This window comes from Diabrotica undecimpunctata, chromosome 1, assembly GCF_040954645.1.
Source record: "Diabrotica undecimpunctata isolate CICGRU chromosome 1, icDiaUnde3, whole genome shotgun sequence".
Classification (NCBI taxonomy): Eukaryota; Metazoa; Arthropoda; class Insecta; order Coleoptera; family Chrysomelidae; genus Diabrotica; species Diabrotica undecimpunctata.
Genome location: NC_092803.1, coordinates 26,291,213 through 26,309,679, shown reverse-complemented (window position 1 = coordinate 26,309,679; position 18,467 = coordinate 26,291,213). Strand labels below are relative to the sequence as shown.

The window sequence follows — 18,467 nt, the reverse complement described above, 5'->3', positions numbered from 1 at the left end:
AGCCATTCAATTGTTCCCCTTTTGCCAATATATTTATTCGCAAATCTCTCGTGGAAGCAGCTTCAGACGGGAAGAGATTAATGAGATAGAACACCGGTCTGCTGGAAATGTTAAAATACTTCTTTAGTTCCTAGAATTTTTAGCGCGATAGTTATAAGAGGAGTAAGTAAGGTTCATACTGATTGTCAAGTTTTCTTCAATAAATAAAGGTCCAACAGTCAAATTTCCGAGTATACTAATCCATAGAGTAACTTTTTGAGGATCATTTTATTTTTATTGAAATGAAACAAATATTTAGCATAATAATAGCGATTGCTTTGATTTGTTCAGACGTGGTTTCACAAAACTGTATTCTTTTATCAAAATCATAATCATAGAGCTCTTTACTGATCTATATTTATAAAACTTAGGCATGGGACCTTTCGCCCAGCGTAATCGCCTGGATCTACACTGCTGTCTTAGGCTAATGCTAACTTACGGTGCTATCACTTGGGTACCAAAAGTGCTACAGCAACACCGTTCAACAAACTAAACCATATTCAGCAGATGGCTTTCCTAAATCTAACAGGTGCCATAAAAATAACACGAAATGCTGCAATTGAGTTTCTCATTGGTATCACTCCTCTAGACATATACGTCAAAGGGGTGGTGAAGAGCTGGTGACAATTATGTAGCTGCGCTCGGCGGGTGCAAACCTTGATGTAGGAATGGAACAATTGAGAACCCGTTTCTGGCGGGGATAGCTGGTTGCGCTACCCCTGCTCCAGATCACTGAACCTAAGAATAAAGTGGGGTATGGGTAAAAATGCCAGCGTAGTTCAGACAGAACTGGTTACTCTACAGGCGCAAAAGAAATAACCCAAAAAGGTTAGGTGGCAGGCCTAAGACTCTTAGGATCTGGGGATCTTTTTGTTTGTTCAACTACAACAATCGCAGAAATTGTTAAATGTCACTCCCACACGCAAACCGTGAAAAGATGGGAAGAAGGATAAATGTAGACTTGCCAAGGTTGCACTAAGTAACCTTGAGCAGGATGACCAGAATGACCAAGAAAAACCTTCGCTTGACAGTTGGCTTTTTGACTGGTCATTGTCAACTAAGCAAACAACTCCACATGCTGGGGCTCGTGCATGAAGTGTAAACGAGAAGATGAAACGGTATAGCATGTCCTATGTGAATGCCCGGAATTATTGTAAATAGTAGAGTACACGTTCGGCGAGCTTTGACCCACACCTGCCCATATAAGGGAGATGTCTCCTGGTTACTTGTCCACCTTCGTAGAAATGGCAGGATAGACAATGAACTTAAGGACCCTGAGAGGATGCGCAATGGGTCAATTGTGTGGCCTAATTGCTGTGGGACTTAACTCGACCTCCCTACTCTACAGATACAGATACAGAAAAATTAGGTATTTTCAGTAATTTTTTACAGGATCTCACGAAATTTCTTTATTATGCTACTGTTTGTATGGAGATGGCTCTACCATAAATGATCCCAAAACCTCAATTTAAGTTTTGTTATTTAGTACTCGCCAGTTATTGCTTCTGTTATTTACCAACTAACCCGTTTCGGAGAATTGTCCCACCCAATGTTTAAAGTATCTGTAACTTTCACCACGACATGTCTGTCTTATATTAAAACGAAGTGCCAGCCTTCGTGTACACTTTTTACCTCTTCTTAAAAAATATAATTTTTTTTTGAGGAGATTATCTACACCAGTTTTAAAATTTTTTACTGAGTATACACATACACAAGTATACTGAGTCACTTAATAGCCTAACAACTAAAACTGAAATAACAATATGTTGTTAAAATTTTTTAAGTAACGCTCGACAACAATAGAATATTTTATAATGTGTTGATAATTTTAACAAAATACGTCTCAACAAAATAAGTTTTATTTACATAATTTTAAAAAGTATTAATTTTAGTGAAGGCAAGTTCTAGTTATTTTTCTTTCTTTCGCACTTTCGAATGCAATTTTTTGACAACTACTGAACAAAAAATATTAAATCATGATACACCTAAACGACCTTTAAAACGTGTGTTAATTAATTATTTTTCCTATTTAAAATTGCAAGGATAACATTTACCCCTGCTATGGGGTTAAATCTTGAGCGCTATTAAAACTATTCACAGAAAGTCTTCCCTTGAAAACAGAATTGGCCTGTCTTTCGGATTTTTCATATTATTTACGGGAATGAGGATATTAACTATAGAAAGTTTCCAAATTGTCAACCTGTATATTTTCCTTATGATTTATGGTTATGATACCTCTTTCCACTATTCGTTACTACTAGAAATTTCTTTGCTTTTGTAGAAAATGTTGGACCAGAGATGGAAATTAAGAAATTACCAGATACAATAGACAGAGACGAGTTCGAGTACGAAGGTCCTTCTGGGCCAGTTTGCTATTACATAATCGGAGGAAACGAGAACAACCTTTTCCATGTCAATCCCATAGATCATACACTAATGGTAAGCTAGAAAAACAGCAACAAATAACAAAGTTTTGTAAAAACATGTATTTATTCATATTCTTTTTAGATTACTGCCCCTTTAGATAGAGAATACCAGGACATTTATATCCTTCTAATAAAGGCCACAGAGGATTGCACTAGAACCCCGAAAAATCAGAGCTTCTTCGACTCAGATGATGACACCCAACTCAAAGTGATCGTCCGTGTATTGGATGTCAATGACAATGCACCCAAATTTATACATAGAGTGTTTACTGGAGGTGTCAGTACTGCCACAAGCTTTGGAACTAAATTTATGTAAGTATAAATAGCGATATCTTTAGTAATACTCTCTTAAATCTCTTTGAGTCATCGGTTTATCTATTCCTTGATACAAATTTTTGCTAGCAGATTCTATTTTCATTTTTGATAGTTTCCATTTTTGTAGTGTTAACATGTTCATATCATACGAGTTGTTTCTGACATGTCTCTTTAATTTTAGGTCTTTCTCTTCAACCATCCCTCATATTTTTTATTTCTAATAGGTTCTAGATGTTATGTTTGCATTAATCTCCTAAGAATATCCGTTTTTATATTGTTTTTTGCAACATATTGCATGTCAAGAAACCCGCGATGAAACTCAGCAAGAACAGAAAAAGGTGCAGTGAGCAAGTATGAGCCTCAGCCAGAACAGGTTTAACCACCTGTTGACTGAACGCCTAGACACAAGTGAAGCTCGACAGCAGGTGGCTTATCTAAGGCTATACACAAAAAATATATACTTAGGATGTAGGGTATTTTGAAGAAGCGTGCAGAGTACCATTAAATAGTTATAATAAATGAGAGAGAATATTTTCACATGCAACACAGAATACAGCAATTTTATTACTACTTCAAAATGTCAAGATAGCCAACCAGATTTGCATACTGTTTGTGGATCAGGATAGACAACATTTCAATAGGGTATACACAAAAGCAGTGGCAGTACGAAAGGTCTACAAAACCAAATGACCTATTTATCTGCAATCGATAAGTTATTTCTTCGATTTAATTTAACCTAGATTTCTGGCTACTATGCTAAAGATGTTGTTTAAAATATTTTGTTAATCTTTTTAACTATATTATTGTGTATTATATACACTTATCTATTATATATTTTAGGTATGTACTAGCAGAAGATTTAGACGAAGGTAAAAATGCCCTAATTACTTACTACTTGGTGGGAAAGACTCAAATGACTTTAACTGAAGGACTGGACAATTTGGAAAGACCTCCGTTTTTGGTAGAAAAAGAAACTGGAGCCGTACAATTGAACTTCGACCCTCAAAGGGGGATGAAAGGATATTTCGATTTCATGGTAAGACAAATATATTTTTCTTTCACTTTATTTCTCTTCACCATAAATTTTCCTCCTAGAATATCTTTAGTACCAAATGAATATATTATGATTTTTATGTAAGGTTCTTGCAAATGATACTGGAGGTCTCATTGATACCGCTCGCGTTTTCATTTATCTACTCAGAGAAGATCAGAGAGTACGTTTTGTCCTCCGTCAACATCCTCCAGAAATAAGGAACAGGATAGAAATGTTCAGAGAGTAAGTATTATTGAAATAACATCATTGGCACGTTTATAAAAGCTTTTGGAATGCAAAAGTTCTCATAAAAGTAATCCATTAAATCGATAACAAAAATGTTATCATTTTAAATAGATAACTCAAATGTTATAAACATACTATAAATATTATCTCTTTTAGAATGTTAGGTAACGTTACTGGAGCTATAGTCAACATAGACGAATTCAGAGTTCACGCCAACCAAGATGGCACCATCGACAAAACCAGAACGGACCTATACCTCCATCTAGTAGACAAAAAAGACAACTCAATACTCGAAGTAGACGAAGTCTTGAAATTAGTAGATCAAAACACAGAAAAACTTGACCATCTCTTCAAAGATTTCAACGTCCTGGATACTCAACCTGGTGGTACTTTAGCTCTAAAGTCACAGCTGCAGAGTGCGGGTACTACATTCTGGCTATCTGTCTCCTGTTTGTTCCTGGTGCTTCTCTTAATGCTATGTTTGGCTTTATGTATTAACCAGAGACAAATGTACCATAGGAAATTAAAAGCAGCCACAGCAACTGCTTATGGTAAGTACAGTGAAATTGCAAAAAGAAATAATTATCGTCAATCCCGTTACAACTTTCGTTTTGTGCTAGTATTTCCCATTGTCTCACCCCCTTTTGTCCACATCCTGTCTGACTATACCTTTCCATCCTTTGTCATCGTTTGTTTTGATAATCCGTCCTATTCCGAAACAATATTATCCATTTCATAGTAGTTTCCCTTTTCATATAAAGACCAGTCCATAGAAGCCCCTTTTCGGACGACGATTTCTTCCTTCCTCGTTAGCCTTGACCCTGGCTTCCACTGAGAGTTTGTTACAGAATATCTGGTACAGATACCCAGGTTTTCGGGGTTCACCTATGTTGCTCCGACACTTCGTAGAGGTAAAGATTGGGATTGAGTAATAGAGGCTAGAGATACTTAGAAACAGCACCTTATAATGCGAATTACTATTTCTTTGAACCCAAAAAAGAAATATAGATAAAAATGTAACAACAATAAAATTATTTGAAAAAAAAAAATATCTAAAATATTTTGCTCCCTACCTTTTGTTCCCATTTTAATAAAATAAGGTTTTTTAAGAGATTTCATTATATTTTTAGTTAGTGCAGACAACGATATTGATGGACGTGGACTGGGTGGTATTCTCAGTGGACGAGTACCTAACACTAACAAGCATAGTTTGGAAGGTAGCAATCCAATCTGGTTAAAGGCTTACGAAAATGAATGGTTTAAGAATATGGACGACATCAGGTGAGTATTATTAGATAAGTGTTTTGTATTGAATAATGGCAACCAAAATTGTATTAACAAATTTTATTAGTTAACAATAAAAACTAGAACAATCAATTCATCGAAGAAACGATTAAATTATATTTTTCCATTAATATAAAACCAATTTGAAAAAAATGACTGTTCTTTTTGTACTGAAGGTAATAGTCCAGTCGTCAGGAAACGAAAAGGAATACACGAAAATAAATACTGATATATTATTTCTTTCCAGCCAATCAGAGCATGATTCCTTGGACGAAAACGTCATCAGCTACGAAGATTCACTGCCAACGACAGATCAAACGCAAGAGACCCAGGAACGACTCCAGAACATATACCAAACACTTCCGGTACCTGCTGTGAGGAAATTGGAGACTACAGAGTTATGATTTAAGATGAAGATTAACAGGGTTTCCCCTCTATCTGATATCTCAGAAGAATCACTTTAATTGGAGATTTTAGAAGATTGTAAAAAAATATCAGAATGATTGTGCATCTATATATATATATATATATATATATATATATATATATATATATATATATATATATATATATATATATATATATATATATATATTAAATCATGATTGTAAATATGGAGAATTTTTCTATATTGAAAAAATAATGCATGTAATTGGGAATTTAGTATATAATGTAACTAATGTCGGTATACGGAGTATACCGACGCAAGGACGTCCCTGCACCTCTTTCTAATTTGCCAGGTTTATTGACCACGTGACCTAAAATGCCATGCGGTCGATAAACCCGACCCTCTAGAAAGACATGCATGGACTGCTTTGCGTCAGTTTTCTCTGTCGCACTGGGGGAAAGCGACTGTATTTCAGCAGCAGTCTATTTGTATTATATGTCTATGGACAAACTCAACAGGAATATAACCTAACTTAACCAATGGTAATAAGTGTCTGACTTTCGCTGAAGCTTGAAAAAACGTTTCCAAGTGGCAAAACAAAAATATCTTTAGCAAATAATGTGGAATTAGAAATCTATAAAATTAATAATGTATAGATGTAACTGAAAAATAAACATAGGATAGACGGAAAATATAGAATTCCAAACGAGATACAAAAAACAAAACAACATTAAAATAAAGGAATTTTAAAACATGGAAGCCAACATATATACAGGATACTTACCTTACACATTGTCGTAATACCTAAAAATGTTTTTAAAGTAAAGTTTGTAAACCAAGCAATGCAGACTAAAAATAAGGTGTTGAAAAGTAAAGACAAGATTTTACGAACAAAAAAATTAAGAATTTTGAAAAAGAGATTCAATTGATATAAATTATTACACCATGCATAATTGTTTGTTCTCTCTGACATTGAAACTCAGAATTATACAGGTGTAGCCAAGTCAGTCGTCGAATTTAAAGCTGTGCACAATACGATAGTTCTCCTTAAATTAGAAGGTAGGAAGTTTATGCGCCAACGAGCACATCAGGCGACATAAAAATCGAAGAATTCTATGAAAAATTGCAAACAACAATCAAGATCATCCCAAATAAGGGGCTAATTTTAATATGCGGTGATTTTAACAGGCAAAAGTCGACAGCGCTACACAGAATAACCACCTATAATGTACCTACTGGAAAAATTAGGCGTGGCTCAGAAAAACGAAAGAGGAGACCACTTAATTGAGTTTTCTATCACAATGAATTATTGTGCCAAGAACACTCGATTCAAACATCATGTACGCCGACTCATCATCATCATTCTGGCTTTACAACTCTGCGTGGGTCCTTAGGAACTTTGTTCTGGGTCTTACTCTTCTTCTCTGACCAATGGGTCTATCAAGGAGCGTTTTTCCAGTTGTGTCATTTCGTTCCTTCCGCATTACATGCCCTATCCACCTCAGACGTCCTATCTTAATATGTTTTACGATATCAGGTTCCTGGTATATTCTATAAAGTTCGAAGTTTGTATTCGTCTTCTCCACACTCCATTGTCATTCACTACTCCATAGATTTGCCTTAGTACTTTTCTTTCGAAACATCCTAACATGTTTTAATTACATTTTGTTAGAGTCCAGGTCTCTGAACCATATGGTAGGACTGGGCGTATTATTGTTTTGTCGAGTTTTATTTTTGTATTTCTCGATATAATTGTAGACTTAAGGAAGATATTGCCAAAATAGAATCTGTTGGCTGTGCAAATTTTGCGGTTTATCTCTGCGGTAGTATTATTTTCAGTGTTCCCAGGTATACAAATTCGTCATAGCTTCGATGACGTCGTTTTCTATAACAAGTGGTCGTAGAATTTGTGGTTGTGTGTTTATTTTAATATACTACGTTTTGTTGGTGTTTATTATTAAACCAATTTTTTCCCAACTCCTACAGCGTTTTACGTTCTCTTAACAATGTTGATATTATCAGCATAGGCAAGGATTTGCATTGATTTATTATATATTGATAGGCACATATAAGGAGGAGTACAAGAAAGCGGGATATGGCGCAGGCGCTACAATTTTGAATTGTATCAATGCTACGAAAAATGCAACATCGTCCGGTCTATTAAAATTAATAGACTAAGGTGGCTAGGACACCTTGAAAGAATGGACACTGGAGACCCCCAAAAACAGATATTATATCAAGAGCCAGTAGAAACCAGGAAGAGAGGCAGGCCAAGATCTAGATTTAAAACTCAAGTCAAAGATGACTTGAGGAATCTAAGGGTCAGAAATTGGAAAGCTAGGGGGAAATGGAGACTAATTCTTGAACAGGCCAAGACCCACACAGGGTTGTAGAGAAAAAGATGATGATGATGATTATATATTGAACCGATGGTTGTGATTTGTGACATACGTATTACTTTTCACAGAGCCAGATTGAACTGTATACAGGAGGGAGGGTCTCCCTGGCGCAGCCCGTTATTTCTTTTAAAAGTTTCAGACATTCAGACAGTTCCCCCTTCATTCGTACTCTACATTCAACTGTTTTAAGAGTTAGTTTTGTTAAATTTATCAACTGATTTGGTATTTCTAGCTCTTTCATTGCTTTAAATATGTCTCTTCTATTTACATAGTCATAGGCTGCTTTGTAGTCTATCAATATGTGATGAGTATCAATGACATACTCCAGTGTTTTTTCTAAAATTTGTTTCAGGGTTGCAATCTGATGAATTGTCGATTTACCACCTCTGAAACCAGCCTGGTATTTTTCTACTATCAGTTCTGCATATGGTGCTATACAGTGACATAGTACTGTGAAAAATATTTTATACCCTGTATTTAAAAGAGTAATTTCTCTGTGGTTAGAGAATTCAAAGATATCTCCTTTTTTGTTTAAGGTGCAAAGCATTCCAATATTCCCATCAATGCGGACGGATTGCTGTGTCCATATTTCTTTTATAAGTTGCTGTCATGCCATTATGGTATCGTGGCCACCTTTTTTATATAGTTCACCTATATTATGGGTGATTTGTTTCTGGCTAGTTTTTTAACTGCATCTTTAACTTCAAGAATCATTGGGGGTTAATCTTCCCTCTCGTCTGTTCCCCTTACCTCATCTCTTTCGTCTTCCAGGTTTTTTTTTTCTTCCTCTATATTAAGTGCCTGGTTAAAGTATTTCACCCATCTATTTAATACATCTTTCTTTGTTGTTAATAGGTCGCCATTCTGACTACTGCACTGTCTTGTGGTTTCCTTGAATTCTTTCCTATTGATGTTAACTTTTTTATAAAATGCTTTGAATTCTTTCTCTCTGTTGAGGTTTTTCATATATTTAAGTTCCTTATTTAAGTGGTTTCGGTTAGAGTCGTACGCTCTAGTTGGAAAGTCCTGGAGATAAGTCTAGAAACCAAATCGAGTACGTCCTGGAAATCGTCAATCCAAATAGTATGATCTAATCTCGTTACTAAAATAAAGCTCAAACTTAAAGCGCCCAGCAAACGGAGGGATATAAAGAATATAGATAAGGAATAAGAAAGATCTTCTCTGAGAAGTGGATAAAGTATGTCCTCTATTCATAACGATACATCCCAAGAATTATAGAAAACTATTAAATATTGTGTAACACCAATGAACCGCCCAAAGATAAATAATGCTTCGAAGCAGAAACACGGATATCAGACGAAACATTTAAAATCATTGAGAATAGACGAAGCCTTTGTCCAAAGTGGTGTACATACAGAAATGAAAAAGCTAACGAGAACACTTTTTAAATGTAAGACAAATATTCGAAAAATCTAGGGAATTCAATATCCCGTTATACATATTAAATCCCATTATACATATTATATTTTTCCGTTATACATCCCGTTTCGTCCACGAAACAGCACTGGCCCCTGGCGATGTACATGAACATAAAGTCTACGGAGTTTTAGAGTGTATTCTTATGTATTTTGAGCCGCTAAATTCGAATTTCAAAATTGCTTTTTTGTCGAAGTAACGGGAATTTGTTATAAACAATTTTATTATTTAAGGGATTTTAATTCGTAACAAGTTTAAATCATTTTTACAAAATATTATTTTTACATTATAATTTGTTACTTAAAAATCCCACAAAAAAATAAATAAATAATAAATATTATTTAAATTACATAGTATGAAGCTTCGCGCTAATCTACTCTACCGCCTACTGTATCCTCTTTTTTTCAATAGGACTTTACATAGCAAAATAGTGTCAGCCATTTTTTTCGTACCTAGTTTTTTGCAAACACACATGTTAGGTTAGTACAGTCTGTCCCAAACCTTTCTTTCAGTGCGTCACTAATTTTGACATAATATAGGATTTTAAGAATGTCGAGAATTATTGCATGTCATTTTAGTTAAATTTGACAGTTGCAGTATTTCTAATTCAAAATAATTTAATAATTTTAATATTAATCTTTGTTCTTTCTCGATATATCTCGGCATATTTAAAATATTTTTATGACAATAAACACAAAATTAAATTTTCACTGTAAAATGTCTGATAATACTAACCTGGAATGACAATTATTTCATCAGTTGACGTTGTGAAAGTACTGTCAAGATCGAGACCTTCTGCGTCATATTATATTTATGCGCATCATTGATTGGATATTTATTTAGCGTATTCTAAACTCCAACCAATTATACATCCGTAAGTAGAATTAGCTTTACGACAAATAATTTTCTAAGTTCTATGTATAATAATCACAGACTCGCGTTTTTTTCTGTCACTTCTAGCTTAATGTGTTAGAGAGAATTCGATCTACTATGACCCACTGAAAGAAGGGTTTGGGACGAACTATAATATAAATATCAATAAAATGCATGTGAGCACATAATTAAGATAAAAAAATAAAGAAAGTCTAGTTATTGAAAAAAAAAAAAGAAAAACGTGCCTCAATTAACAAATCAAGTTTTTTTATCTATTATTATGATGTCTGTATGAAAAAGCAACAATAAAGCGATGTCTTTATGGAGTATGTAAGAGTGATATACGCTCTCTAAATCATTTAAAAACAATACATATTATTTTATAAATTTTCCAAAGCCTTTGTTTCTTTATTAAATAAAAATTTTTATTTAATAAATATTTCTTTATAAATTTATAAACTAGTGACGTATCACGTATATTATATACGTCATTGATCAAAACAGTACGATACGAAAAACATGGCGGCTGATGAAGTCCTATACGCGCGTCCTAAATTTTTGACAAGCACTTATTTAGCAAGTCCGTACGACACTGCGCATTTACAGTATTACAATGTAAAAATGAACGTCTAAACTATTGAGTGACCGCAGCTGTACGTACCCTCCGAAGCAAGGTAGCAGCTCGTTATCATTTTTAGAAATAAAAATGCAGCTGTTGTCGCTAAAATTTCTATAATAATACTGCTATAATAATACCGCTGAAATTTCGATAAAATTATGTTTGTAAAATAACCATTGCAAAAAGAAAAGTACTCCAATAATGAGAAACATCTTCAATTAACTGTAAAATAGCGATTAATGTATTAAGAGCTCAGTACCTCGTATATGTTTTTTTAAATATTTTTAACAACGAGTTTATTAAATTTATACTTTTGTATTTTACACTGTCAATATTGTGCAATAATTAAAATTATTATATTTTGTGTTGTTGTTTAATGTTATTAATGTGTGTTAGTGTCTTTATAAAACTCCTTTGTACAAATAAAACAAGAATAGTACTTCGATCACTAACAATACACGATGACATTGTACTACATAATACTCCAGCAAATGAAAAATTAAATGAGTCATACGCGTGATCACTAGAACCTCCATACACGGACAGCTTGAAGCAGTCGGTGATGAGAGCTTGAAGCTGCAAAGTTCGGCACAGACTGCATCCAGCTGCCCGTCTATGGCGGGTCTGAAACAACTGCAACAAAATGACACTGTTCACAGTTGCAACATGGATTCCAACGAAGCAACACTGCTTCTTGTGCCGCTATTACGAAGGCAGTGGCGTAGAAAATGGCGGAAAAAGTCGGTAGACACCACATTAAAATCTAGAGAGCAAAATAGAATATTTTATACTTTGTGTCCCCAACTTAGAGAATATGTAAAGAAGTTTTTTAATTTCTTTAGGATCTCAGTGGCAGTGGCTTTCGTTCGATGAATTGGCCAATATTTTACGTCCTAAAATTCAGCGAAAGCCCTTATGAAAAAAAGCATTTCACCTGAAGAACGAATTACAGTAACGTTAAGGTAAAAAATAGAACAAAATGTTAACGCAATGTTTTATTATTAGACAAGTTAATAGAAATTTGTTTGCAACAGAAATTTTGCTGGCACCAAAATTGAAAGTGTTTTTACTTCAAAATGTGATTAATTAATTTGTTTAAATAAATGTAACCAAAATGCGTTTTTTTGTTTCAATGTTATTACAATAAAAATTCTTGGATCATATTCTGGAGTAGTAAGTAGGGTAGAGACCACGAGCATTGGACGATAGAAGATTGGAAAAATGTTTTGTTTATTGATGAGTCCAGTAAGGTTCTTTATGGCTCAGATGGTTGCATCAAAACATACAGAAGACGTGGGGAACGATATGCTGCTTGTGTTCCGACCAGTACGTGTTGCTTTCGGAGGAGGTTCGGTAATGTTTTGGGCAGGCATTTCTTTCAAGGGCCGTACTGATCTCGTATTTATTGATAGAGGAGCGTTGAATGCACACCGATACATTAGCGAAATTCTAGATGAGCATGTAATGCCTTTTGCTAGGTTTTTCGGCGAAAACTTTATTTTTATGCAAGACAACGCGCGCCCGCATGTAGCCAGGATAGTAACGCAATATCTGGAAACTGTCGGTGTGCCAAAAATGAACTGGTCGGCTCAAAGTCCAGGTTTGAACCCGATTGAACATGTTTGGGACCAACTCAAACAAAGAGTAAGAAACAGAATACCTGCTCCAATAAATCGTGAGCAGCTTCGGTTTGCGCTCATGGAAGAATGGGAAGCTTTTCCTCAAAACGACATCCAGAATTTGATCAATTCAATGCCAAATCGAATGAGGAATGTAATTCACAATAGAGGTGGTAATACACAGTATTAATAATCACGATTTAATTGTAATTTTATAAAGAATTTTTTTTTAATTTTCAATAAAATCATTATTTTGGAAGAAGTTGTTTTTTGACATTTGTTATTTAAAAAATGATTGCATACTGCTTTAGAACATATTCTTAAACATTACACAAACATCTAATGCCAATCACTTTGTGGCATGATTCGTAAAAATTAAAAAATGGCAAAAATTTTAGGTGGTCTCTTTTTCGTGACGCGCAGTGTATTAACGAAAAAACTGGTCAAATACGAGAATGCGATGTCCTGAGAAAACCTAACTAGTAATCAGTTGTATTTCTTCTACTTCGTACACTTCCCGTCATATAAAACTGGTACACTTTTTTTTCCCAATGTAAACCTGTGTTCAGACTGGATACAATAGTCCGTGAATCAATTCGTTGTTGCCATCACAGATAACGGAATTGTACAAAATCTAAATATAAAAAATAACGTTCAAAAATGTATAAAGTTTTTAGATATGTATTATTTTTATCATTAACAACAGAAAACTGTATCTAATAAATTTAATAACCAAAGATAGGGTTAAGCTTATATCCAAAATGTTTGAAGGGTACATTGGAATGCGTCAACTGTAATTTTATACTTCAATTACCTACCGAACACGAACTGTATTTTGTGTCACTAAGTTTACCAAAAGGCAAAGTAGCAAGATTAAATTATTATTTATTACAAGAACAATAAATGTGAAAAACTAACATTATACTTTATCCTACGTATTATAAACTATAAAATATCCGGGACGAAAAAACGCTTTTCAAAACGTGACAGTTACAATCCAATATCTCACTGTAATGTTTTATTATAATAATTTAAAGTTATGTTTAGATTGATTATCTATCATTATTTTTGAATTGAAATATTTTCATAAATTATAATAAAACGCAAATCAATGTGTGGGTACTTAATTGAGATTATGGAAAATTACAATAGTAATAGGAGAATTTTTTATGATGTATGTTTAAATAAATGTGACTGACTGATAGAGAATGCTCGATAATGTTTTAGTTTTTAGTATACTCAAAACTGGCGGTCTGTCGCGCAGCCCTGCTTTTAGCTGGTTTCATATATTTTCGTTGAACTGGCAACAGTGCCCTGGAAATTAGAATGACATATATGACAAGATCAACGTACACAACTAAAAAAATACGATTTTTGGTTATAAGAGTTTTTTATGAGGCGAAAGGTACCTTTTTCATATCTGAAAATTATTAAATTATGTTCCGCATCAATTTTTTTATTTGTTCGCAGTAGAGGGTTAGATCGTAAGGTAAAAATAAAAACACAATTTTCAAAAAAACAGCTTGTCAAAATTTATTCAAATCTCCAACTTCAGTTTTCGCTCACAAACATTAATATCACTAAAATCCCTAAAGTCAGCTTTTTGATTTCTTTAGCGAACCAAACAAAAAATAACTAAACTGACAAACATGTAAAATTAAGTCTTAAATAAGTTGAAAGTAAAACAGATTCACATCATGCCATCGAGGAGAAGCAACGAAGGGCAGAGATGGGATTGAAAATGCATGATTCTTGACAACCAGAAGTAATGTTTAATATATTCCCACAATGTACCAAATTACTTCTCTAAACTACTGAATTCATCATCTTCTCGCTTACATATATACAAACCTTTTTTTTTATTGCGTTTAATAAATGAAGAGAACGAATCGTTCCTGGTTGTATGATCTTTGTTCCAGGAGACAGAAAAGTTTACTTGAACACATTGTACCGTATTACTTGAAACTTAAACAAAGCTATACTGTTTTCATAAATAAAATATTGAGTTATTTGTACTAACAAAGAGGAAGACCTGAAAGGTTTCAAAAAACTGTATTGTCCTTCATTGCATGCCCAATTTTTTTTCTCCATGATAAGCAATAAATAATAGTAATACTAGAAGATATTAACCTGAAGTCAAACAGAAACAACTCAGAAAATCAGTATAAATGTAGAAAATACTTGTTGCAAGATCGATGTCTATCTTGCTGTTCTTTTTTATTTAAAAAGATAAGGAGTCTAGTCAAATGTTTTTCAGTCTCTTCATTTTTGACTTCATTATCGACGAAATACTGTTATAAAAACGGTGTTGTGTCAAATTTTGAACGAGCAGAAATAAAAACTTAAATTTTGAATTATGTGGAAAAGTACATTGCATATAATATTGCTGTTTTATAATTTTTTTTTCTATATCACTGTGCTTATAATTTGTGTAAAATATTCTTAAAAACTTTATAAATTTGTAAAGGAATTACAATATTTTTACTTTAAGTCATACTATTTGGGATATATTTGTATAAAAATGTGACATATTTGTTTTGATAAGTAAATTGAAGTCAGAAAATCAATGCCGCAAACATTGAACAAAAAATAAGAGGCTTAAAATGAGAGAATACACAAAAATATTCAGTAACTAAGAGAAATACAAATTGAGAAGTTAAGAATAACTTAATAAAGCCAAATGATGCATATAAAGAGAGCAATTCCAACTACAAAATCAAGAAAAGTAATACTGTGATCTAAATTCTTTTAAAATAGAAGAAAAAAACTAAAACCGTCAATATATGAGTAGACATGTCAAGGAAGGGGAACTAACTATAAATATTCCAGAATGATACAAAGAAACTTAACACCTAACAACTAACCAATATAATATGTGTCCCAAACTTTAAAAAGATATTTTTCTTATTTTGTGAAGCAAAAGACGATCTTATAGGTGAAAAAAACAGTAAAAATCTTTAATCAGATGTAAGTAAGAACGTTAGTCATAAAGTATACTTGAAAAAATACATGGTATGTATCTATAAAAAAAATTAAATGCTGTTGAATTCGATTAAAATTTGTGCCCCATAGATCTTGCGACTACCTTTAAACCAGATACACTCAAATAAATAAAGAAATGACAGAAATGAAAGAAATTGGTCATATAATTAAAAACAATGCAAATAGAGACAAATATCAACGATAAAGCCATAGAACCTAACAAAATAGTGTTACTCCGCATTATTTATTGTCTTATTTTACAACTAAAATGTTGATTTTCAAAATAACAATTAATTTAGTATATAAACCAATAAAAAATGAAGTTATCCATTCCAAATGTTCAAAATTTAAGTCATTTCAAAAACCACCTCAAATCAATATGTATAAAGACAACGAAACGTAAGAAATTCAAGGGTTCAAAATGAAAGGCAAGTATTACAAAGTATTACAACGTTATTCAAGCATGTATTGTTTGAAAATTCTAGTCATTTCCATAAATACTAATTTTATAGGCCAAGACACGTTTGCAAAAGTATCTAAACGTCGAGTTCTGAAATGAGCAAGTAATTTAAAAACAACTAAGTAAGTAGATCAATGTGTCTTAAAGTGCCTCAAGTTGGTAGTTTTTTGTAGTTTATCCAAATGATAAAGTCATCGAAATATTTGTACTGAAAGTATTACAATGCATTTTATTCATGTATTATTGACGTAATTTGATGCTGTGAAAGACACAAAGATGTGATTTTTACAGAAAGAACTCGTTTCAAAACTCAATTTTTGCCACGATCTCATGTCCTATAGCGAACATACAAATAAGGTAATACAAATGTAGTTGCAACCTAAAGGGCCAACTTGCTGTAAGTATATTTACTTCGACGACCACGAGCCCCTTTTGCCAGACCTCAGAAGTCGTTCGTGTCGTTTTTGTTCCTTATCATAAGCGATAAACAGATCGAGAAAAATTCTTTCTTCTACAACTTACCCTGATTAATCCAAGACGATTACACAAAAAGGCCTTTAGCGTTTTACTAGTCTACTATATTATAAAAATTGACTACATTATCCCTACTATTAGATTAATAATTTTTGGTTTAAATTTTGTATACTGTTGAAAATTTCATCACTATGAAATTATTCCACTCTTATTGAAGATAGAGTAGTCATCGAAATAGATGTTTTACCTAATATTCACCTAGTTGTCTCAAAATACACACATTATTATTTATAGCATGTTCTATATCTGTTCAAATATAGTGTTGAGTGTGTAATAGTAGTTGATAATTCAAAATGTAAGAGTAGTTCATACATCTCATACTGTTTGGCCCAAGTAAACCAATACATGCCATACAACTTGTATGAATAAAACAACTAAATTAGATAATTTTGTTTAAGAATGAATCCTACACGAACAGAAATGGCTAATATAATCAGAGGGGATTAAAAAAACCTATCATCAAAAAAATTCTCAACTCTTTCAAAATTTCACTATAATATCCTATGATGCAGTGAAATATTGGTTGCATAATTAATTAGGGGCTCGAACGAATGATGAATAATGTAAAATCATGTTGCAAACAATTAACTTAATTATACAAAAATAATGAGCATTAGTAAGAACACCAATATAAACGCCCACATTACAATAAAAGATACACCGTTAGAAAGAGTGGAGGAAATATGCTATCTGGCCTGCAGAAGCTCTTTTAACAGTCTTGGAAAGATCTGCAACTCACCTTCAGTATCAATATACGCATAGGAATTCTTAGAGGTTACGTCTTTAGTGTCATCCTCTGCAGAGTATAAAGCTGGAGTCTTACAGAAGATTGGTTAGAAGCATTTGAAATGTGGTGCTACCGACGTATATTAGGGGTCTCATATAAACATCACTACTAAAATAACCATTCTCCAGGGGCAACGAAAAGACAAAGAAATTATTACCACCATAAAAAAACGGAAAATCGGCTTACTTCGGCCACATTATGTGTAATAATAAATACAGATTTCTAGAGTTGATTCTACAAGGAAAGATTGAGCGCAAGAGAGACTCTGGACGGAGACGTATATCCTGGCTGGCCAATCTTAGGAAATGCACTGGTCTAATATCAACTGATCAATTTCGAGCTACTGTGAATAGAATAAGATGGGTCAATGTGGTTGCCAACATCACTAGAAGATAGGCACCTTTACCACAACTTAAAAACTTTTGCAACAAATGGACAGGGAATGTCAGCTAACAAATCATTAAAAGAAAGACGCCAACCAGGATATATATGAGAGTGTTCCTGGCTTAAGAATATGAGATTGGACAGACTTGAGCACAAACGATGTGCTGTGCAAGACCAAAAAAATTGGCAACAATGTTGCCAAACTTCGATAGAAGGAACTCAAAGAAGATTCTAGAATACAGTACATGATTATTTCATATAAACTTTTAACTTTGGATCATACATTCCGGTGTATAAAATCTGTAGTTGGTTGATTTCACCAGAAGAAGTACTCAGTGTCTATTAGTCAAGTAGAAACAAGTAATATGACAGTCTTGGGTTTAAGCACACATTAAAAAATAGCCAGTCGATAACTAACCGGTGGAATAATACTAAGCCGGTTAAATAGATAACATCTAAATCACCACCCATATGAATTGTTGAAGTGTCTGTGGTAATTCGAAACAATCTTCGCCATAGTCTTCTTCATTGGCGTCAATGTATGCCATAAATTTGCAGTGTAAGGATGATGTGAGCATTTGCTTAAAACAATATTTAAGTAAGCCTAATGTTGTAGAAGTATTTGGCAAATTATTCTTGTCT

General features: G+C 33.3%; 1 protein-coding gene across 1 annotated transcript in view; it reads left to right on the top strand.

Annotated features, from left to right (window-relative positions):
- Cad88C (cadherin 88C) overlaps positions 1-11,413 on the top strand; it is a 96,930-nt gene extending 85,517 nt beyond the window's left edge. Inside the window, exons 19-25 of the mRNA XM_072539502.1 lie at positions 2,321-2,478; positions 2,548-2,777; positions 3,621-3,816; positions 3,920-4,056; positions 4,216-4,610; positions 5,190-5,340; positions 5,591-11,413. Coding sequence (XP_072395603.1) covers positions 2,321-2,478; positions 2,548-2,777; positions 3,621-3,816; positions 3,920-4,056; positions 4,216-4,610; positions 5,190-5,340; positions 5,591-5,747 — 1,424 coding nt within the window. The 3' untranslated portion in view covers positions 5,748-11,413. The remainder of the gene's footprint in view (positions 1-2,320; positions 2,479-2,547; positions 2,778-3,620; positions 3,817-3,919; positions 4,057-4,215; positions 4,611-5,189; positions 5,341-5,590) is intronic.
- Positions 11,414-18,467: the final 7,054 nt, after the last annotated feature.